This window comes from Callionymus lyra, chromosome 14 (genome assembly GCF_982586985.1).
Source record: "Callionymus lyra chromosome 14, fCalLyr1.hap1.1, whole genome shotgun sequence".
In the NCBI taxonomy this organism is placed as follows: Eukaryota; Metazoa; Chordata; class Actinopteri; order Syngnathiformes; family Callionymidae; genus Callionymus; species Callionymus lyra.
The window spans coordinates 23144630-23167838 of record NC_141831.1 but is presented as its reverse complement, the minus strand read 5'-3'; the positions used below and the strand labels follow the sequence as shown (position 1 = coordinate 23167838).

General features: G+C 40.2%; 3 protein-coding genes and 1 non-coding gene across 5 annotated transcripts; 2 read left to right on the top strand and 2 right to left on the bottom strand.

Moving 5' to 3' along the window:
• Positions 1–76: 76 nt before the first annotated feature.
• Positions 77–186, bottom strand: trnal-caa (transfer RNA leucine (anticodon CAA)). Its single transcript has 2 exons — positions 149–186; positions 77–122 (listed from the first exon to the last, which is right to left on the bottom strand). It is a non-coding gene; the product is annotated as a tRNA-Leu (tRNA).
• A 1732-nt stretch (positions 187–1918) lies between these two features.
• On the bottom strand, positions 1919–7689 carry ftr82 (finTRIM family, member 82). Its single transcript, XM_087807185.1, has 7 exons — positions 6970–7689; positions 5216–5311; positions 4909–5142; positions 4460–4619; positions 4328–4384; positions 3593–3667; positions 1919–3027 (listed from the first exon to the last, which is right to left on the bottom strand). The coding sequence occupies exons 1-7, from the start codon at positions 7558–7560 to the stop codon at positions 2507–2509; spliced, it is 1734 nt and encodes a 577-aa protein (XP_087663311.1). The 5' UTR covers positions 7561–7689; the 3' UTR covers positions 1919–2506.
• A 5136-nt stretch (positions 7690–12825) lies between these two features.
• ftr83 (finTRIM family, member 83) lies at positions 12826–17119 on the top strand. Its single transcript, XM_087807218.1, has 7 exons — positions 12826–13480; positions 13891–13986; positions 14118–14351; positions 14606–14765; positions 14843–14899; positions 15317–15391; positions 16384–17119. The coding sequence occupies exons 1-7, from the start codon at positions 12908–12910 to the stop codon at positions 16908–16910; spliced, it is 1722 nt and encodes a 573-aa protein (XP_087663344.1). The 5' UTR covers positions 12826–12907; the 3' UTR covers positions 16911–17119.
• Positions 17120–17774: 655 nt separating this feature from the next.
• On the top strand, positions 17775–22803 carry ruvbl2 (RuvB-like AAA ATPase 2). 2 transcript variants are annotated; one of them, XM_087807815.1, is made up of 14 exons: positions 17775–17792; positions 19512–19566; positions 19855–19910; positions 20018–20159; positions 20267–20396; positions 20460–20526; positions 20607–20713; positions 20791–20884; positions 21369–21587; positions 21650–21768; positions 21850–21969; positions 22040–22169; positions 22241–22355; positions 22548–22803. In XM_087807815.1, exons 2-14 carry the CDS (start codon positions 19512–19514, stop codon positions 22571–22573), a joined length of 1380 nt encoding a protein of 459 aa, XP_087663941.1. In that variant the 5' UTR covers positions 17775–17792; the 3' UTR covers positions 22574–22803. The 2 variants fall into 2 exon arrangements, with proteins under 2 accessions (XP_087663941.1, XP_087663939.1); XM_087807813.1 differs by lacking the exon at positions 17775–17792 and adding an exon at positions 18736–18805.
• Positions 22804–23209: the final 406 nt, after the last annotated feature.

Sequence of the window (23209 nt, the reverse complement as noted above, 5' to 3'; positions counted from 1 at the left end):
TTTGAATTATATGATGTCATTTTGTCAAAGCTAACCAAGTGTAGTGAATATACTATTTTGAATCTGAACAATATAATGTCAGAAGTGGGATTTGAACCCACACCTCCAACTGGAGACCAGAAGTCCCATACATATGGAAGGTTTATACCTTGAGTCTGGCGCCTTAGACCACTCGGCCATCCTGACGTTGCTGCTTGACAAGTAGCTTGTTGAAAGTAGTCTGCAAGTATAGCTACATTTTTTATTGAATACAATAATTGCTAAATGTTAACATTTTTTAAATGAATTAGAAATATTTAAGTCATCACAGCTAAGTAAAATAAAAACTGAATTCAGATGAATTGTTAGCTTGTTTGAATTATATGATGTCATTTTGTCATAGCCAAGTGTAGTGAATATATTAATTTGAATCTGTACTGACCAAGAGTTTCAGAAGTGTGATTTGAACCCACGCCTCCAACTGGAGACCAGAAGTCCAAAGCCTCCAACTGAACTCAAGACTTGAGTCTGGAGCCTTAGACCACACGACCATCCACAAATTGCAACTTGTTGAAAGTAGTTTGCCGGTATATCTACTGTTAAATGTTAGAATTGTTTAGAGTAATTAGAATGGTTAAGATCATTACTGCTTAGTGAAATATACTCTGAATTTAAGTTAAACGTTAGCTTGTTTGAATTACATTATTACTGTTTTGAATCTCCGCTTAAAAATTAATTTCAGAAGTGGTATATGAACCCAAACCTTCTAATGGAGATGAGAAGTACCATACACTGAAATGCACACTAGTATAGTACTTGTTGAAAGTAATATTGAGGTTTAGGTGTATTTTTTACTGAATACAGAATCATCTAAATGTTAATTTATTTGGAAGGTTTAAGTCAATACTGCTTAGTGAAATACTTGTAATGTAATTTTAATGATATGACTGTTAATTAATGTTTTGTTTTAGCTATGTTGTTTTACTGCTAATTTGGATCTGTACTCACAAAATGTATCTTAATAGTATTTAAACATAGATAGAGGATGAAAGGAAGATTTTCCAAGAGTACGAGCCATTGTAAGTTTGGATTCTGTGATTAATCCATTCATACAAACGATTAGACAAACTCCTTATATTACTTTTGATCACAAAATTGAAACAAAAACAATAACATGTCAAAATAAAACTTTGTGTGTTTCTGTGCTCTTATTTACATACTTGAGGAGACTGACGACCGTAGAGTCATCAGAGAACTTCGGCAGGTGGCGGCAAATACATTTTGTATTTCCTTTTCCCCTTCTTCCACAAACCTACAAGCCTGTGTTTCAATTAAGACATTTGTGTTTGTGTGTGTTTACTTTAGGCACTTCAGATTCCTCCCACAGTCCAACAACATACAAAGGTTTATTGTAAAATCTGAGTTTTTTTCTAGGTGTGAGTGTGTGTGTGTGAACAGTAGTCTCTGTGTGTTCTGTGACCTACTGGCGACCTGTTCAGGGTGCTCCTTGCTAGGATAGGCTCCAGCCCCCTGAGACCCCAATACGTGGTGGAAAATGAATACATTTTGAAAACTTTCCAGATTACTGCATATGTGTGAACTAGACTTTGGATCTTAGTGTATACTGCAGCCCTCACAGCAAAGGGGTTTAACCGGATTCTTTCTTCTGCGCTGTATGGTATTTCCTTCTACTTGCATGGATTTCCTCTCGCTGTAAAGACACTGATGACCCTGAATTGTTAAGTGTGTGTTTCAGTGGCTGTCAATTTGGAAACATAATTCGTCATGCAGTCAGGTGGTCAGGTGATACATTCATAAACTCAACTAGCCAGTGTCTTAGATTTGATTCCTGATTGTGGACTTACAATTGAAATGCATTGAATTTCACCTGGACACTACTCTGTAATGAGATACTTGTTATCAACAAACTACAACAATAATTGCTTTAGCTCTTTATTTAGAACTTCCAGTGATTATTATTATTTAAAAAAAAGATCCTTCATGAAAACAATTGTATGCAGGTGTTCCATTAATATAGTTTGTAAGTAAACATGCACAAAATTAAATAAAGTTAGTTCAAGTGATAAGCCTTTAGATATTAACTGTCGGATAATGTGACAACCTTTTTTTTAGCTGATAAGAAAAAAAGGAAGTGATCAACATCATTAGAAGTTGTAATGATATGGAACAACTTCATTGTGTAGCCATCAGGCTAAATATATTACTCACCATAAAAAGTTACACCCTGTGTTTCGTAATAAGCGTAGGTATGTCTGACATTCATGGTGCGACATTATCCAGCAGTTAATATTTTAAGACAACAGGATGAAACTTTTTTTGTCATCAAATAGAAAGTGTGTCTTACGCAACATACACAGTTTCGTTACAAACAAAAAAAAGTAACTTTTACAATGAATAATATGAATTTATATCGTGGTTTGGTACAGTTTTAAGGTTCTAGCAAAAATATAATTTTCAATTAGCAAAACCATTTATCTTAGCACATTTTAAACTGAAGCACCGATGATCACTTGAGATTGCAAATCTTCACTGAGGTTCCGACTCCAAAACCTGGATAGATGGGCTCAACGAAGGTGGCCTCAAACCTGTGCAGCAGGGTCATAGTGCCGCTGATGCTATAGAAAGCCAGCACACCCGCCGTGTGGTCCAAATACACTCCTAACCTCGGAGAGTGGGGGCCGGTGACGGCCTTGTCCACCCGGTTGTGCCAGGCAGAGTACCCAGTGTCAGAGCAGAGGAGACTCCAGGACTTGTCGTTGTAGCCCAGCAGACATAGTGAGCCTTTGCCTTTTCGGCTGAGGCTCCTGTACGCTACCCCGATGGAGAACTCACCACTCCACTCGATCTCCCAGTAGAAGCGACCTCCCGACAAGGCCTCTCGGCACAGAACCTGGGCAAAACTGTCAAACCTCTCTGGGTTGTCTGAGTATGGCTGATGGTCTCTGGTGCGGATAACTTTTCTGCTGCCATCAGAGATATACAGCTCCTTGTAGGCTGTGCTGGGGTCCAACTTCAACTGGCAGAAGTCTGAAGAAAATAATTTAAGTATATCAGATGATCAGCTGAGAAGATTGATGGGTAACTCGTGTGTTGGCTACAGAGGTAATGTTCATGCTTTGTTTGGCTAGCTTGTACCTTCCAAAGAATGCCTTTCAGAAAGGTATGATTGTTAAATTTAAGGTATGCTTGTGTAAAATCCAACAAGACAAATGCATTAACCTCGGGCCTCTGGGTCACCTTGAGGTGAACAACCTCACTGGCTTCCAGAAATACATATGCAATGGCAGGGGATATCAGAAACACATTTGTTGTTGGGCCTACCAGTCGCCTTGACCCAGAGATAACACAAGGGTCAAGATGTTGGGAACACATTTTAGATACTGAGAAAAAATAAAAACAGTTATAGTAAATTACAACACATAAGATTTTCTATATCATCCATTTTAGACTTCTCATAAGAACTAGAAAACTAAAGACAGAGATCTAAACCTTCAGCTCAAAGCCTCACCTGAGGCTAAGCTGCCACATCCCTAACTCCTGTTATATCATTGTCAAATATTGATTCTCTGTTCATTTACCATTAAACACTTACATTTCAAGAAGTCAGCTCTGCTTCGCGGCTCTGGAGGTGCACCGTTGTCAACGGTTGTCATTGCCAAGTCTCTGCCTGTATGGTGAGAATAACTGTGTCAAGACCTTTTCAAGGATGAAAAATCAATACCCTAAAAATAAGATGGATATGCCTGGACGTCCAAACAACCTGAGTAGCTTAGACAGCACAACCTGACACACTGATACTGATACCACTGATTTTACTAAGAGAGATATAAAAATGCAATGATGTTAGCAGATTAAACCTTTGCAGTCATCAGTATCTCAGAAATGTGAGATTTAATTTTTGTCTACGAGGTCATTTTATTTATTTTTTTAAGTCTGGAGACTTTTTCAGTCAAGTAAGACCAGTAAGGTGGACAACATGATATTGTGGGGTAATAGTCCTCAGGTAGTATGTATCTATTCAAATATAAGAGCAAATATTTACCACCTGCTTAAAATACTATAAGCTCCTACTTTGCAGTTCCAATGGCTGATATCTTTAGTCGTTGTAAGTTTGACTGGTTTTATTTTTGTTTCCACATTTTAGGCAGGAAAGGGAAACAAACATTTTAAAAGACTACATTCATTCTAATCTATACTAGTCTTTACCCTAAACAATGCTTTGTGACCTTAGGAAATTATGTTGCAAGAATTAGCTTACAACCACCATGTTAAACTGTGTTATCTATGCAAATAACCTGTAACGATTAACCCTCTAGATGTAGCTCACCTTTGCTTCTTCTTTCCAATGTTCTGCTTTCGGTAGTGTAGACTGGAACTTCATTCACTGTTGGAAACAACACGGTTAAGATAAATAAAATGCTATTTTTTTTATATATATATTAGATCTATGAGTACAAACCTGACTTAGAGATCTTGAGCAGTTCTTCTCGGCCAAATTCTTCCAATCTGTCCTTTATCTCTGCAACGGCTTTCCTGACCCCGCCAAATGAAAAGTCCGGGTTGACGCTCACTCTTGGAATGAAGCCGTCTTCCGTTGGGGTACACAAGTAGTTGAAATTCTGACAAAGGCAAAGTAAGATTATATGTCAGTCAATTATAAATAAAAAATGTGAATGTTATAACAAATTAATGTTCTTTGTGGTGAGCTTTTTTATCCAACAGTTAAGCCGAGTAAGTTGCTACTTTTTGTCTTTTTAGATGACTTACTTTTAGATTGCAATCTTCAACTATATCATGAGTCATGTGTCATGAACAGGTAAACATTTGTGTTTAACATTAAATTCCGTTAACCATTAGATATCAATAAATTATGGCAAAGTTTTTTTTAAATCCTGCTTTTTCCATTACCTGTAAGAAGTGGATGTGGTCCTCTGTACTATAAAGCTGCTTCAGTCCAGACTCCTTCTTCTTCAGTTCATCTATCTCTTGTTCCAGGCGTTCAATCAAAGCCTCTGCTTGGTTAAACGCTGACTTCTCATTGATGCCAATCAGCTTGGTCACCTCTGACCTCATCCTCTCGATAGAGCGAATCATGTCCTCGAACATCTTCTGGCTCTCCAGCATGGCTCTTTGGGCTGAGTTCTGAATGAAATAATCTGGATTTTAAACAGAGGAGATTGCTGACGATGGACAAAATACTCTTGTGATGTTTTACCTTCAGAGAATCGACTGCTGTCTTGAGCTCTTCCAGCTCCTTTACCCTCTCCTGGCTTTTTTGTTTGATCTCAGCTGTGGATACTCCCAGCAGTTTCTACGGAAAGAAAACAGAAAACTCCTTAAAAGACACAAATACCAGGATTACATGGACAGGGTTTCACTTTCCCCGCAATTCATAGGATGAGATAAAGCCTTTAGGGAGGAACTATTGTATGAACTATCTTTCTAGCTATATCAGGTACAACAAACATTGAATTGTAGACTGTATTCATTGTTCAGGTGCTGCAGGAGGAATATTCCTCAAATCACCCGGGCACATTTTGTTCTACTGATAAAAAAATGTACCCAAAGAATTTTCTCAATAAGAGGCAGCTTTCATCTCAGGGGGGGAGAAAAGGAAGGGGGTGATCTGCAATGGAATTCTGTCCACGTAAGGAATGTGATTGTACCGCTCACTGACTTCTAAAAAGATGTTTCAAGGTGCTCGAAGCACTGACAGGCTCAACAGAGGGCTTCTCTAATTCACTATTTTTCTTTCTCAAGCCCACCGACCCATTCTTCAAGATAAGCTTGAGGAATGTTGGGAATCCAGGGAGGGGGGATGAGAGGGGGAAGGGAGTGAGCAGGAGATGGAGTAAGATGTGTGAAACTGAGGTTCAGACCATTCGATGAGAGAATCCAGACTAGGATCTCATTTTGTTATTCTCCTTGTGCAACTCAAGCATGTGTGGTTTGCTTTAAGAGTTTGTGTTAACTGTGTAAATAGACGCATGCAGGCTGTTCGGTAAACAGCCTTACTTATTATAAACTTGCAATTTTAGTGTTTTTGAATTGCACTTTAAGGCATACTCTGTCTAGAAATTCCAGAAATGCTTCAAGGCAGGTATGTTGAAACTCAAAGCCAAGTGGAAATTTCGGCTCACAATCAGATATCATGGGACCCACATCAAATGTTTTTTTTTGTGGCTCACCAGCACTGTTGACCAAAAGATTTAAGTAAAGAGCATAACATTGTGAGTCAGAAGGAAATTTCTGCAATATAAGGCTACTAATTGTGTCACTAATTCCTAAGGGGAACCAGCCTGGATAACCCTGCTTTCAGGACTGCAGGGTTTTTGTGAGTAGCTTTTTAAACTACAATCATTCTACGATTAACTGTGCCAAGAAAAGAGGAAAAGGAGGAAGGAAGAGAATTTTCCGAAGGATATATGACCTTTGTTCTTAACGAAGTCACACCATTCAACAACCATTTTCTTTTCCGGTAAAATTCCTGCACCCTCAAACTTCCCTCCCAAATTACTCATGTTTAGTCACCTAATTTGCCCAATGTGAATTTGTATTACAGTATCTGTTCAACATGCCAATCCTGCATGTCAAGTTGTTCAAGATCATGACTCTCTGATGACCTTGACTCCCTAAAATTCCAATATTGTTACAATCCCACTCCCACAGGTGGAAAGGCTGCAGTTTCTGTCGGTCTATCCCACAGCTGGAACATTCTGCGAAGCAGAAGAGTTGATAACAAAGACACTCCCCCCCGACCTCCAAATAGCTAATCAGTGAGCTGGATGTGTTTTGGCGGTGAATGTCAGCCCGAGTGGCTGATAGTGTTGGCGAAATGGGTCAAAGTACAAGTTGAACTTGGCAATAACACTAGTCACTGCCCTTCCTACTTCAGCCTGACATTTACACAAAATCCATGTTAGTTGATGAGCATTCGAGTTATAACGTCGTAATTGAACATGAGTGTACCTGTTTCTCGCTCCTCTCAGCCTCGGCAGAGACGATGTCATGGCCCCGGTGTTCACTGACTGTACAGATGGCACAGATGCACATCTGGTCCGTCCGGCAGAAGAGCTCCAGAGACTTCTGGTGTTGAGGGCAGATCTTCCTGTCCATGTTTTCCAGAGGATCCGTCAGCCTGTGTCTCTTGAAGGTGGCAGATTCAAAGTGTGGCTTGAGGTGCTTCTCGCAGTAGGACGCCAGGCAGTTCAGACAGGACTTGAGGGCTTTGAGCTTCTTCCCAGAGCAGAAGTCACAGGGAATGTCGCTAGATCCGGCATAGTTATTCACGTGCTGAGAGCCAACATTAAGGTTGAGACCGCTCTTCTTGATCTTCTCCGCCACCATGCTCAAGGTGGCATTAGGCCGCAGCACTGGCCTCTGTGTGAACGTGATCTTGCATTGGGGGCAAATGTAAATCCCTGTATAGTCAGCCTCGTTCCAGTATCCATCTATGCAGTCCATGCAGAAACTGTGGCCGCAAGGAATAGCCACAGGATCCCGGAGGAGGCTGTGACACAAGGTACAGCTGAAGTAGTCTTGGGAGGTGTGATCAGCCATTGTGACCTATTCTCACAGCAGCTGAAGTTTGTGAAAATGAAGCAGACAGAGATTCCGTCGAGGCTGCCTAAAAGCCCGCCCTCAAGTCTGGTGCAGCCTGCCAGAGACAGGACCTACTTGTATTTCTGAATTCCAGAGGTTATTGATTGAAAGCAGGCAAGGCCCTCCCCCCTGAGCTGGTGGAGCCCTGCCCAGTTCAGATAAGCAGGTTGAGCAAGGAAGGAGGGAGAGAGTCAGGAAACCGAGCTAGAGAGAACAGCAAAACTCAGATTGAATTAAATATTAGCAACAAAAGAAAGGACATGAAATATGCCTGAAAGGACTTCCATTTGCCTCACAGCTTCCTTTCTCTCTGAAAGTTCCTCACGAGGCTCATCTGTGGATAAAGTGCGCACACTTGGCCGCAGCTGCATTTCCACCTATTGTTACAGGACAGAATCGCCATTGTCTCAAACCGGTTGCGGTCCAACATACACAACACTAGCGTTCGGTAGCGTCGGAATTTAAGGGACCACCCAATAAACAAACAGACACTGAGAGCTCAAGCGGAGTTACAGGAAACTTTCCTACTCCTTTTATCCGTCAGAAAAGGAGAATTATGTGATCTGGGATGTGCTGGAGAGCAAGGTTGTAGTATTTGCTTTTCAACTGGTCGGACTGGTCCAGTCACCTTCACGGGTCAATTTGAAACTGTACAAGGCAGATAGAATCTGTTTGTCGAGCAGAAACATCATGTGAATGTTGACACACATGTGCACACACATAAAAGAACATTCCAGGTGAGAGCAGGTGTGTAAATGTTTTACATTTTTCTGTGTCAAAGCTCGGCTGCTTCGCATAGTGGCTTTTTATGCTGACATCATCTTCCTCCAGCACACTGCTGGTTTCCTGTGCAGCGTTTCAGGCCAAATTCCTGACACTTTCTGTGAAGGTAGAAACTCTTCACAGGAGCTTATCGTGGATTACTTCATCCACCAGCTAGTTTCGTCTATCCATATTTGGTCAGGTTTCTGATAAGCTGGTCTTCCTTCCTTTGGTCAGGATCAGGAGGCTCCCGTGCTTATAGATTAACCACCTGCCTGTGAACACTCAACTCTGGATTCAGCTGGGTATGCTGAACACAGAGCAGCTTTGTGTGTCTCCCATGAAGCCAAATGGTAAAAGAGAGCCCACCTACAAGCACAGAGGTCAACTTGAATTAACATCAGTTCCAGGAAAGAGGGAAGTTTCCCTTTGAAAAGAGGAAGAAAATCAATTATTAAAACAAAAACATTTGAAGGAAACTGTACAATATCTAAGTCAGGAGGAAGTCATAAAACTCCATATGTATGGTGTATTAGTTGGCAAGTGTAGCTGGATATTTTTTTGAAGTAAATCATCTTTTTCTTCCATTCTTTTTAATGTATCTTCTCTTTTTCCTCTTTTTCCATTTAGGTTTTTAACCCTTGTGCGATCATTGGGTCAAGGTGACCCAGTAGCTTGAAAAAAAATGTGTTTCTATTTCAGTTTAATTTATTTTAAAAGGACAATGTGCATTTCTTTTATCCCTTGTGTTGCCTCTCGGTCAAGGTAAACGACCTCCCTGGCTTCCAATATTCCATATTTTATTATTATTATATAGATTATTTAGGCCCATATTAAGAAAAAAAAGAAATATATATTAAACCTTCGATTTATCACGGAACAAAAGAGTCCTTTGTTTGTCGCGCCTTTTTTGTGGGATAGATACTTCTTCATGCTGCCTTGTGCCTCTATGATTATACCTCAATTATATCTTGTCTGTTTTACTTCTTATTTTAAGTCAAGTGGCTGAAAAAAATGATCAAGGCCAAGTGTTACGAGCACTAACATCATGTTGTTCTTCTCCATAAAATAAAGTTTTACTTTTATGGATGCAAAGTCCAGGTTTGTGTGCAAAGGAAGAAAAACGTTCCAGTCAAATCTGGAGAACAAAGAGCCTCCATGAAATCATCAGCTACAGCTATACAGTATGTGTGTTAAATACGGAGAAGTATTTGAGTCTGTTTGAATGATTCATGTTTTCGTGGTAATTTATTTTATTTTTTAAGAATGTAATCAACTTAAAAAAAAAGCCACAATTATTACTTATCTTCATAGCAATACTCCACTGCCCTTAATCGTTTCATATTCTTTAACATATTTTAATAATGACCACAACGTTTGTTTTCTGGTATCTGGGTCACCTTGACCCAGAGACAACAAAAGGGTTATATCGTCATCATTCTAATTTGTTATGCACTGCTTCTTGTCCCTCAGGAAAATCTCACAGTGTTTATACACACTAATGTCCTTATTTTACCCAAATAAAAACATGTTTTTTTTTACACTTTTCTTATTATATTATTTATTTAATAATGCATCAAAAGCGTTTTATTGAACTCCATTGAAAATAGAATTGTCCACAAATACATTTTTGCTGTACACACACTGATTGAAGTCTTTTATCAAGATTTTCAATAATGTAAATGATTTCAAGCTAGAACGAATCACAGCATATCAAAACATACAACATGAGTTAAACTTTTGCATCTTATTTCAAACAATGTTTTGAGAAAGAAATTCTGTGTTATCGGACGTAACATTCAGTCTCAAGCGTAGTAACAGCCGTTGCATCTACAGGGCCCGGCTCGGCCATCTTGGCTCCAACACAATAGAATCTTTCAGGCGTGCTTTCTTGGCTCTCCTGTTATCTGGGCTATCAAGTGTAGTTGCATTCCTATCTACATTTCAACAACCCTGAAACTTGTCGGAGGCGTGTCCACTGTAGCATGCAGTAACACAAACAGTTACAGTTGATGTAGTTTTGTGGTAAGATTTATGACAACGTTGAATTAACTAGAATCGTGTGTACAGATAGTGAGTTGATGGTTAACTATTTACAGGTGAGGGAATTTGAACTGTTCCTTTAAGCAAGTGAAACTCCCCGAAACAACAGCCCCGTTATTCTACAGCTCTTCGCTTCATTGCTTCACCTGATGGTCTTTTAACCCTGAGACCCAGCAGAGGAAGAAAACCAGATCAAAAACTAGACCCTGGGGTCAGTTTCTATTGTCGACTAAGTGGAAGTCATCAGGAGCCTAAAGAGCAACAATCTGAATGTGTTACACAATAGTCTAAGCTCACCTGTGGCTTCCCGGTCGTTTACAGTTTCACTTGTGCCTGTTTGAACTCACAGAATAAGCTCCATGGACAATATGTAGACATGTAAAGTGTAATGTGAGCAGCCTGATGAGAAAAAAGTGAGGTTCTGGTGGAAAAACTGATACAAGTTTATTAATAAATGCCTCAAATCATGTGTTGAAACACAGATTTTTGTCAGATTTTTATGAGTGAAAGTCTTACCCTCATGACTCAAGGCTTGCAGGCCAAATTTGGCCGACCTATTTTTTTTATGTGGCCCACCAGATGGTTTACTCAAAGTGGATAAATGTTAATGTTGATCATGATCTGTAGAGATGCCAGTTTTTAAGACAAGAAAAGGAACAGATATTATTTTTTAAAAAAACTGTACACAGACTTTCTATTAGAGTAGACATAGAAGGAAGGTCATTTGATAGAAGAACAAACGCAGAGAAAATAAAGATAGATTAAGCCTCCAGGATTGAAAATATCATACTTTCTGTCACAGACAGTCTGGTAAATTTATTCTATTTTGTATTTCTATTAAATACAGTAAATATAAGTCATAAAGAATGCCAAGAGAAGTCAAGGTTGTACAGTATATTTCCAGTTTTTGTTTCAGTAAAGCTTGATGTAAAATGCAAAACTCCAAAGTGAGAACAAATTGAGATGCATATCGAAACCAGGAACTAAACCTTTGTTATCTTTTTTCTTATTATATTATCTGTTTAACTTAATCATCACCAAATTGACGTTTTAGTTTCAGGCTACTTTCACTGACAGATTTGTCGTCTGAGTCATGACACGTTTGGATCATGTTATATTCTTTTAATATTTTATTCTGTAACGTCACCACAAAGGAATACTGTGTTGTGTTATGTTTTGATTCTGATATGACAGTGACACATCAAACATATGTATCTTAAATCGGCAATCAGAGATAATCTGCAGATGTCTCCCTTTGGTCACACTAAAAATGAACCAAAAACTATTTTAATAACAGCTAAATATTTGTTCAGCTCAGTCCACCAAATCTGCCTTCAGTTCAAATGCTTGTCCAGATCAACTAAGGACACAATTTCGAGATAGGCGACAGAGGAAGTATCGTGGTTTGGGGCATCATACCTTTCAGTGCAGCTAGCTTTCACTTTTTCCGTCAAATACTTTGATCAGTGATAAAAAAAAAGTGTGGAATTCCAGGACTTCTTTGGGTCGAAGGTCAGTGGGAAGTTTAAAAACTGGGAAACAGTCTTGATCCTAATCAGTGGCTGGATTTAATGGCTAGAATGGACCAAGGACTTACCATAGAAACAACTTTATTTCTTTATTATAAGTCACAGGATTACAATCAGATGACTTTTACATTTTCCCCAAGCTGTATTTAGATTATTATATTCTTATAATCTCCTGCATGACAATATGACAATGAATAAAATATAAAACTATGAAACAGTTTTTAATAGATAAATGAATCAAGTAATTTGAATAAATAAATATTACATTTAAAAAAGATGTGCATAAATAAATGTGTACGGACTTGTAAGAATCATCTAAAGCAGGCGTTTAAAACTCAATCATGAAAGAGATGTTGAGTTGCGGGCCAAAAAATGGTATATTTACAGATCTTGCTGTGACAGAAAGTGTGAGTCTGATAGCAATATTTTCAATCCTGGAGACTTGATCTTAATTTTATCTGTGTTCCTATTCTTCAATATCAATTATAAAGTCTCTGTATAATTGTTTACATCCATTATCTCTGTACATTATCTCACCTTAAACATCAGTATCATTGCAGATGACATCAACAGGACAACATTAATATTATCCGGTGGGCCACATTAAATGACTTAGCAGGCCCGATTTTTACCCCGGGCCATAAGTTTGAATCATGGTATCTAAAGTGTATAACAATTTCTGTTTTAACCTTTATTTGTTAATTACAATTTGTATCTTAAAATTATTGAAGTTGCCAACTTTGGTCACAAGTTTTCCATCATTACACTGACATTCTGTCATTGATGAAGGAATTTACTTTGTCCTTCCCTTGCCCCTCCCTTGTTTTACTGGTTTCGGCTTAACCAGTTTAGCGTCTCTCTGTTTACTCTTTATAACTCGCACCACTATCAGCTGTAGGATCACTTCGTCGTTCCGCAGTCACAAGTCACCAGCTGTCTTAGCAGCCGCACTGAGTTGAAGCTCGGACTCCATGGCTTCAGATCTGGACAACTGCTACCTGTGTAAGGAGTACCTCAGAGACCCAGTCTCCATCCCATGCGGACACATCTTCTGCTCCATTTGTCTGAAGACCTACTGGGATCATACCGACCACACTGGGTCCTACCTCTGCCCACAGTGTCGCGTCACCTATAACAAGAGACCCACGCCGAGGCGCCTCGGGGGATCCCGGCACTCTTCTTTGCCACGCAACTCCGACCCCTACCCGCCGCCGCCTCCCTCCCCCGACTACAACATGGCCGGACCGCACGATGTCCCCTGTGATATCTGCAGCGACAAGAAGTACAGGGCGGTCAAGAGCTGCCTGATGTGTCTGGCCTCCTATTGCGAGAAGCACCTCCGCTCCCATTCCTCTTCCACCTTTAAACGCCACAAGCTGGTGGATGTGATCGACAACCTGGACCGGCAGGTGTGTCCCCAGCATCAGAAGGGTCTGGAGCTGTTCTGCCGCACCGACCAGATGTGCATCTGTGTGCTGTGCACGGTGAAGGAACACAAAGGTCATGACATGGTGTCTGCAGAGCAAGAGCGAGCTGACGAACAGGTGAGTCGTATCTCTCTTGTAGCTAAAACGGTGTATGAAGAACCAAAAGTATCTAGTTTACCTATAATCTGCTGTTGCTCTTTCACACATAAAGTTATTTTAGGGTGCGTCCCAATACTCTCCCTAAGCCCTTCCTCCTTGTCTACCTCTTAATAAAGAGTGTCAAGGGTGAGGAAATAGAAATATTCGACTAAATAATTCTGAATGCCCTTTAGAACACTCAAATTTGTTTTAAAACACACTTTAAGTCGATTCAACTTTTGCTAAGCAGATGTTCACAGATTATCCGGTTTGAGGAAGCTGACAGTGCTGTGGTCACTTTCTAAGCACAGTTTCCTCAAAAGCTTCTTAGGATGGTTCTGCCCAAAAAGTGTATTAGTTTGTCAACACAATATTTGCCTTCCTTTTAGCAACGACTGGGAGCCACTCAGGCGGAAATCCAAGAGAGGATTCACGATCGTCTTAAACAGATGGAAGAGCTGAAGCAGGCCGTGGACGCGCTCAAGGTTTGTTTCATAAATAAATGAAAAGGAAAAGATCTGACAAGTCAATCAAAAATGGCTGCTAGAAACATTCCTGAATGTAACAGTAACGCCTTCAGAACCAGTCTAAAAAACCTGTTTTTTCGAAATGTCAGACATCGGCGCAGAGGACGCTGCAGGAATGCGAGAAGATGTTCGGAGACATGATGAAGTCCATCGAGAGGATGCAGCAGGAGATGGTGAAGCTGATCACGTCCAACAAGAGGGCGGCGCTCAACAACGCAGAAGGTCACATGGAGCGTCTGACCCGAGAGATCGCCGACCTGAAGAGGAGAGACGACGAGATGACCCAGCTGGCCCGCACTGAGGACCACATTCACTTCATCCAGGTAACCAGAACATATGACGTGTACACAGTACTATTGTATGTGTGTAAAATTGCAAGAGCAGCACCCATCCTGCGAAAAAAATAATAGAAATCCAGGTTTATTTTGCCTGTCAAACATAAGAACAATTCCAAGGTTTATGGCATGTTTAGCTACATGGAGCAAATTGTTTTTTTTCGGTCTCTTTGAAGTTTCATTTGTTTTGCCTGGCCCACAACTGTACCACTGTTCTAACCAAAGTAAACTCTCGTCATCAGTCCTACCACATGCTGATTGCTCAGACTGAAGCCGAGGATCTGGCCAACGTGACGGTCAACCCGTATTTCTCCTTTCATCAAATCAGCAAAACCGTCTCAGAGATGAAGCAGCACTTGAATGAAGTTGGCAATGAAGAACTGGTGAAAGTGGCCAAGTCAAGTGAGTCGACAAAAACGCACAATTCTGTCAACTTTCTATGTGTTGAAGCGGGTTTAATATATATTTGTTTTAAACAGTTAACAAAATGACCTTCTGCCAACTTGAGGAATCCAAGAAGAAGCGTTCAATGAGAGGTGAGTGCGAAAACAATCTTAGAAAGAGCTAGCATCTGTGATAAAAACATGCAGATTTATTAATAGAATCACATAGATGAGTTTTGGTTAAATTTTGAATGCTGTTCTAAGCCTGATGACTTGTTTTTAATTTATAAGTATTTATTTTACTTATTATCCTGGTCGTGAGAAAATACAATAAATCTCTCTTTTTAGTATTTTCTCCTTGCGTAACATTTTGAAACCTCTTAAGAAGTTATTCATTGTTTGACCAGGGAGAGTCAGAATGTTTGATATCTTCAGAGGGTAACTAGGGTCACTCAGTAGCCACATAAGTTAACATGTACTTTCATTACGAGGGCTAACATGGGCAAATGTTTAAGCAATAGTTCTCTAGGAAGTTTGATGATGTCTGAAAACAACTGATTTATTTTACAGCTGCAACTGACGAAGCCCCCATGTACAAGGCTATGCCAGTCCAGGAGCCTCAGCACAGAGACGATTTCCTGAAATGTGAGTCCTCGCTTCCCTAATTGTGCTTCCTGCCATCGTGTGATTCTTCCTGCGAGAGAGCAGACAGTTTCTCTGGCTGACCACCAACTCAGACGATTTTATTTGAGACATTACTGGATGTTTCCACACTCCTACAGTTTCTTCTCAAACTTCTTACTTAGTTGAATCATTAACACGCCTGTAGATGACGTCACTTGATATCTTATCAGACATTATTAAGTGTTTCCTTCCCAGGTTCATAATAAAACTATCAGCATAATATCTACAAAGCAGCCGTAGCCTTGACAACCAACTTACAAACACTTACGCTACAACAATTCCTAAAGACAATGTACTTAGGGGCCCCAAACTTAGCCTCTAATATATCAATTTTCCACTCTACAGTTAAGAGCTGGCAACAACAAAATTACTTCTTAGAGAGTACAAACCAACATTATAGTCCTACATTAATTCTATCAAAATTATTGATAACTTTTTTGTTAGCAATGAACTCACTGAGTAGGTCCTTAACTCACTTGCACAAAGGCACTAAATGAAAAATAAAAAAAGCATGCTTAGCTTTACCTGCATTGACAAAACGCAAGACCTGCTAACCTTTCTTGGACTGTCTAAAATCCAAGAGTGTTGATGACGTCGCTATACATTTCCAACTATCATGAATGAAATCATGCTTCACTTTTCTGTTTGGGGTCACAAATGGTTTGAAACCTCTGGTATTCCAGATGATAGATCGGGCAGATCTAGCCGGCCTCGCCGAGTGTCTCACCAACTGTGACCTGCAGAAGTGGAGGTACACAGCACACAGGTGACCTTTAACCCCCCCCCCCCCTGAAGTCATTTTGATTTTCATGTGCAGCCAGAGGTTCTTCTGCTTACCCGCATCACTGAAATTCTACTAACTCATGGTGACTTGGTGAACGGGCTTTTGTGCTTTTGGGTCACTTAAACACATCATGATGCATTTCATCATATCATAAATCCTCTTCTTCCAGACGCATGTCAGCTGACTCTGGACTCAAACACGGCCTACAGACAACTCTATTTATCCCGAGGAAACAGGAAAGCCACTTTAAAGAAAGATCCCCAATCATACCCCGACAACCCTGCCAGGTTCGACTCGCTGCCCCAGGTTCTGTGTGTGGAGAATCTCTCCGGCGGGGCCTACTACTGGGAGGTGGAATGGAGCGGGGAGGGGGCAGCCCTCGGCGTCACCTACAAGAACATCAAGAGGAATGGATACGGAGACGGCTGCCGCATCGGATACAACCGAAAGTCCTGGAGTCTCTTCTGCTCCGACTCCAGCTATTCCGCTCGCCACAACAAAGACCAACTGGAGGTGAACGCTCCCTACTGCTCTCGCATCGGGGTCTTCCTGGACCACGCCGCGGGGACTCTGTCTTTCTACGCTGTCGGTGAAGGAATGTCTCTCATCCATCGCTTCAAGACCGCTTTCAGCGAGCCCGTCTATCCCGGTTTCTGGGTGTGGTACGACTCCGCCATCACCCTCGTTCAGCTCTGATTCACTATCAATAATCAATGAAGGAAGAAGTTAATAATTTAATCAACAATCATCTGATCAAGATTACTGTTTTATATATTACTATGGATTCTACAAATCAACATTTGAGGAGCTAATGAAGGGCATTTATTATGAAGATTATACTTGATTGTTTCATTATGTAGTTTGCATGAAGATTTTTATCAATAAAGTTTTTTATCGTTTACAAAGTTTGGTGTTGTTTCATTCAATTCAATTTAATTCCATTTATTCTGTTCTATTGTATTTAAAGTGTCATATAAAGTTATCTCAAGACTCTTTACAGTTTAAGTCAATTGGATTAAGGAAAAACAGATCCCAGCAACTAAACAATGAGGGAATCACAGCATGGCGAAGAAAAACTACCTTTTAGAAGGAAGAAACCTTGAGCAGAACAAGACTCAGTGATGACGGCAGACAGATGGATGGAGAAAAGAGTGAGGGAGAATACAGTGAGAGAAAATATGAGAGGTGCCATTTGTCATTTCTTTAATATCAAGATTGAAACTGATTTTTTAATTTTTTATTTTATTGATTAAATCAAAGCCTTTGTAGAATAATTTGTTTTTACACTCCTGTAAGCCTTCAGTTAAAAAGTACTTTGTTACTTCTTATTCATATCCTTGTGTCCTCTTTGTAAGTTTATACCTTTGTTTGTATATGTGTGTCTTTGTTTTGCCTTGTTATGCTCTACTGCTTACAGAAACATCCTATCATTGGTTTGAGAAACAGTTGAGAGAGTTTCTTGAAGAGTAAAACATTTCTTGTATGGTGGTAAAGTTTATGAAAACTGTTACTGGATTAATTTCGTCAGGATAGAACCACTAACTCATCACCATTGTATGTAACATTTTTTTCTAACAGGTAAGTCATTTCAACATAAATTAATATCCAGTATATATAGTAAAGTATGTCAGATCTACAGATACAGTAATGTATGGGTTAAAATCAATAATAATGGAATACCTCTTCTGTTCTTGATGTTCATGACTCAAACACTGCTGGGAAAGTTTACAACATCTCAGAATTCATTTTGTTACAAAGCCTGTGATTAAATAAGAGATTTGTATCAACGTCAGAGCTGCACGACAGAGGACAAGTGTGACTAAATGGAACTTGAGATAACAAAGAAATCTACTTGAGATACGTTTAACTTAATCATTAGATAATACTTTAGTTACCTCTGGAGCTAAGTCATTATGTTTAGTTGTTCTTTCTACCAGGAACTCTTTAATGAGAAGATGTCAAAGCTGTGACCTGGAGGGCAACTTCAAGAGCGGATATTAAAAAGCTCTCTAAGATTATGGAGAGACGCAATATGACGGGACTGTGCCTCCATGTGCAGAACATGCTCAATAATAAAAGGCTACTAAGGATTACTGCTCATTTTATTTTCATGCTATTTCATTGTATCAAAGATGTATCAACAAACTCCTCGTCTACTATTAAACTTTAAAAAATACACATTTAACTGGGGAAACTTTTAATGCGTTATTAAATTCTCATACATAAATGTTTACAATATTTATAAACTAAAGTTCAACAAAGCGAACCACCGTGGTCCGTTATTAAACGATGTTTAACAAGCGACATCTAGTGGAGACTAGTTCGCAATGCAATTAAATTCGTCCACACTATAACATTTTTTTAATGTAAAAATAACATTTTAACACGATATATATTGTCTTGTGATTACACATACGAACAGAAATATGAATTCACATAGTTTTTCGATGTTGAATAAAACTAAATAATTATAATTTCATGACGCAGAGTAGGAACAAAAAAACTCCCGTAGCGTCTGGTCGGACGAGTTTGCTGGTTACGCAGCCAAAGAAGCGGCGCTTTCTCACGTTTTGTACGGTGCTGTTGCCCAGGTGAGTGCTTAGACTAGAATATAGCTCAATTTGTTTTACCAACTATTCGATCATACTAGCCATACACTCCTGTTATATATATTTGTTCTCTCTTGAAAAACAGCACAACGAAGAAAACGCTATTATTGAGGCTAACTGGGGCTAGCCTGCTACACAACATGAGCTCGTGTTAGCGTTGTATTTTGTACACGTTTTGGGGCTTTTTATTTGATAGTTGAATCTATGTTAACTGCTCTAAATATTAGATCGCGATAGATGAAAGTCATAACTATCACATTATCTGTCTGTAAGTGACTGTTTTGCTCTCTTCGTTTTGTGTTAGTCGTCTATGCAACGGTCTCTATGACAACTGGACATGTTGATAGAACATACAATTGGTAATACAAGTATTCAAAGAGATACAAACTGTCAATAAAGCTGGAATTGTGTTTTACATTTTTATCGTTTCCTCAGTTTTACACGTTTATATTGTAGCAACAAACGACAATAAGCCTTTATTACCTGAATAGAAAAGGGTTGGAAAATATTTATAAAAATATTTCTCTGTCTGATACTGTTCCAGGTGAATATCTTTCCTAAAGTATATCTATCATTTATTGTGATAAGGCTGGTGATTTACACCGTGTTGCATACACCATTCTTATAAGATAAGAAACTGGAGAGATACTGGAAAAACAAATTCAAATTTGAATTCTATGAATTTCAGATGGCGACTACGAAGGTTCCAGAAGTCCGTGACATCACACGCATCGAGAGAATTGGTATGTATTTCTCAATATTTTATTTCCGCATCACGCAAAGTTGCTTCTGTTCTGCGCCGCCTGTAAGTCACATGACTACATGTTAGCGCTAACATGAAATTAACTTGTAACCTTGACATTATAATAATCACATTTTTCAATATCGCGACTGTTTCGCAAATGCGATAAATCGTTCAGCCCAACTTAAAACGCACCTGATTGGTGCTCTTGATTTACCATCTACCCAGAATTTTAACCACATCTCTTTAGAATCTAACGTTTTAATAAAGCAACATGTTTATTCTTCAGGTGCACATTCTCACATTCGTGGCCTGGGTTTGGATGATGCGTTGGAGCCGAGACAGGTAATGTAATAAAATGCTGAAACATAGTTGGTTGGTCTTCTGAGATGGAAGCGTAATAAAAGACTTTAGCTGACTTTTTTTAACAATCTCTTTATGGTTTTGTGCAGGTCTCCCAGGGGATGGTCGGGCAGTTGGCCTCCCGTCGGGCGGCAGGGGTCATTTTGGAGATGATCAAAGATGGTCTCATTGCCGGCAGGGCGGTGCTGATCGCAGGCCAGCCAGGCACAGGGAAGACTGCTATAGCCATGGGTGAGAGCTGCAAAAATGTTGCTTTGAAATTAATCACATTCTTACCAGTACAGTTTTGTCTTTATCTCTGCTGGCTCCTTCTGAGTTGTCTTTGTGTTCACCCACAGGTATCGCTCAGTCTCTCGGCCCCGACACGCCCTTCACAGCACTGGCTGGTAGTGAGATCTTCTCTCTAGAAATGAGCAAAACCGAGGCTCTGAGCCAGGCGTTCAGAAAAGCCATCGGAGTGAGGATCAAGTGAGTGTGCGACAAAGTGAGTGTGTTGTTTGAGTGAACTAATCTTGGATGTTGTTTCTGCAGGGAGGAGACGGAGATCATTGAGGGAGAAGTGGTAGAAATCCAAATCGACAGACCAGCCACAGGAACTGTGAGAGACGTTCTTGTCCACTTCTTCGTCTACGTCACACATTTTCCTTGTGTTTATAATGGTGTATTTGTCTGATCAAGGGTGCCAAAGTTGGAAAGCTGACGCTGAAGACCACCGAGATGGAGACTATATACGATCTGGGCAACAAGATGATCGAGAGCCTTACTAAGGAGAAGGTTCAAGCAGGGTGAGCTCATCATCGCTCTGCATTAACATGACGGAGAATCTCTTCATTTGCCTAAAAGTCTTGATTGTTCTTTCTAGTGATGTGATAACTATCGACAAAGCCACCGGTAAGATCAGTAAGCTGGGCCGCTCCTTCACCAGAGCAAGAGACTACGACGCCATGGGAGCTCAGGTACTAAAAGAAGAAAAACATTTCTAGTGACATTAATTAACTATTTTTGATAACACAAGCTTACTGTCAGCAAATTTCAGCAAAAGGCTGACCTTAGTTTATATTTTTATTTCATCTTATTTATGACTAGGTTTTGGGGATCTTTGTTTGAAGATTTCTTATTAATATTATTATCCCCTTTTCTCCTTATTTTTGAGGTATTGCATTATATATTTAATTTTGCCATCATTATACTTTGAAAATATCCTTTTCCTATTTTGCCTTTTTCTGAAAGGATTTATTTGAATTATTTCCTCTTTCATGGTCATTTTTATTAATGACCACCACAGAACAAAGAAGTAATGGGAACACTCGGGGAATTTAATTGTTCACCTCTGTATAAAAATGATGCCAGAAAAAGGCTTTAAAATTCCCCAGTCATTCCAGTTAACAACTTGTATTCATGTGGGTTTCCAGAAATATCTTAACCTTGGCATTTCTGCAGACGCAGTTCGTCCAGTGTCCAGAGGGGGAGCTGCAGAAGAGGAAGGAAGTGGTTCACACAGTGTCACTCCATGAGATCGACGTCATCAACAGTCGCACACAGGGCTTCCTGGCGCTATTCTCAGGCGACACTGGGGAGATCAAGTCGGAGGTCCGCGAGCAGATCAATGCCAAAGTGTGCGAGTGGAGGGAGGAGGGCAAAGCTGAGATCATACCAGGGGTGAGCTCCGAGTGTGTTGGTGTCTGTGTGTGAGTGTGTCTCACTAGCATGGATTGTTGCAGGTGTTATTCATCGACGAGGTTCACATGCTGGACATCGAGTGCTTCTCCTACCTGAACCGAGCGCTGGAGACCGACCTGTCCCCCGTTCTCATCACGGCAACCAACAGAGGCATCACTCGGTACATTTAGACATAAAAATTGTCAACACTTGTCCTTGGATTATTTTTGTTTGGCTCCGTTTTCACGACCTTCTCTCTCAGTATCCGTGGCACCAACTACCAGAGCCCACACGGCATCCCCATCGACCTGCTGGACCGGCTGATCATCATCGGCACGTCGCCCTACAGTGAGAAAGAACTGAAGCAGATCCTGAAGATCCGGTGAGTGTGTGGGACTTGACCCGGCAACTGGCCTTGAAAGACTCTTGTTGACCCGAGTGTGTTGTTGAAGCTGTGAGGAGGAGGACGTGGAGCTGAGCGATGAGGCTCACACGGTTCTGACCCGCATCGGCTTGGAGACCTCGCTGCGTTACGCCATCCAGCTGATCAGCACCGCAGGCCTGGTGTGTCGTAAACGCAAGGTGAGCTGGAAGATCCCGCTGTGGTTACTTGTAATCTTCAGGTCGCTCATGGTCTCTTTGTCGCCTCCCAGGGGACGGAAGTTCAGGTCGAGGACATCAAACGGGTTTACTCTCTGTTCCTGGACGAGGCCAGGTCGTCTCAGTACATGAAGGAGTATCAAGATGCTTTCCTCTTCAATGAAGCACGTGAGTAAAGAGTTCAGAGCGACACTACATTTTCATTTTTGGACTTGTATCTAGCACCTACTTCGTTCAATCCGCTAGAGGGCGCCATAAACTGACATTTAATTTGACCGTAATTAATAACGAGTGGTTCTTTGTATACAGAAGAAAACATCATATGTGTATAACTCTGTTGAAAAATCTCTTATGTTTCAGAATCCCCTCAAATGGACACCTCGTAGTTTCATCAGCCTGTCAAGTCTTCAGCCTAAATTAAGAAACAGTCGACACCTTCTTTTCTGCTCGCATTGTCTTCTCTGTTGCTGTTATTCTTCATTCTAAACCATGTCGACCGTCTTAGTTGAAGCTATTTTGTGCATCACTGAGGCCTTTTAGTAGAAGAAAGCATTCCGTGTTCCCTTGACGTTTCTTCATGTCTCATTTTTTTAAAATAAATCTTTACGAAAGCTTGTGTTCAGTGAGTGTTATCTGTTAGAGCCAAGTCCCGAATTTAATTATTCATCCTAAGATCTATCTTGCAAACGTATTTAAGAGTTTTCCTTTAGGTTGGAGCTGTAGTTTGGAAATCCGCCACCAGATGGAGCTCAAATATTTGTAGCGAACACGTTCAGAGATTCAAGCGAATTACTAAACCTTTAAATAAAGACCCTGAAGAGAAGTCAGAGTCATGTTCTCTTTTTGTTTAAATTACTATATTTGATTACATTATATTTTAACTGTGTATTGTTTTTTTTTATTGTTAAAGCGCTTTGTGACCCTGGTCTAGAAAGGAAAATAACCATTACTTGGTTACATTTCCATGAAATGTTTCTTGGTTGAGCAGCCAATCAAGAACAGATAAACATTTTCATGATGTT

What these genes read in the sequence shown, in the direction of transcription:
- ftr82 (XM_087807185.1), bottom strand. Translation starts at nt 7,560, where the DNA reads ATGGCTGATCACACCTCCCAAGACTACTTCAGCTGTACCTTGTGTCAC. An exon ending in GCTCAAGATCTCTAAGTCAG is followed by an intron (nt 4,385 to 4,459) that starts GTTTGTACTCAT and finishes TGTTTCCAACAG; the next exon opens with TGAATGAAGTTCCAGTCTAC. An exon ending in CAGAGCTGACTTCTTGAAAT is followed by an intron (nt 3,028 to 3,592) that starts GTAAGTGTTTAA and finishes TATTTTCTTCAG; the next exon opens with ACTTCTGCCAGTTGAAGTTG.
- ruvbl2 (XM_087807815.1), top strand. Translation starts at nt 19,512, where the DNA reads ATGGCGACTACGAAGGTTCCAGAAGTCCGTGACATCACACGCATCGAG. An exon ending in ATGCGTTGGAGCCGAGACAG is followed by an intron (nt 19,911 to 20,017) that starts GTAATGTAATAA and finishes GGTTTTGTGCAG; the next exon opens with GTCTCCCAGGGGATGGTCGG. An exon ending in TGGTGTGTCGTAAACGCAAG is followed by an intron (nt 22,170 to 22,240) that starts GTGAGCTGGAAG and finishes GTCGCCTCCCAG; the next exon opens with GGGACGGAAGTTCAGGTCGA.
- ftr83 (XM_087807218.1), top strand. Translation starts at nt 12,908, where the DNA reads ATGGCTTCAGATCTGGACAACTGCTACCTGTGTAAGGAGTACCTCAGA. An exon ending in ACCACATTCACTTCATCCAG is followed by an intron (nt 14,352 to 14,605) that starts GTAACCAGAACA and finishes TCTCGTCATCAG; the next exon opens with TCCTACCACATGCTGATTGC. An exon ending in GGTGAAAGTGGCCAAGTCAA is followed by an intron (nt 14,766 to 14,842) that starts GTGAGTCGACAA and finishes TGTTTTAAACAG; the next exon opens with TTAACAAAATGACCTTCTGC.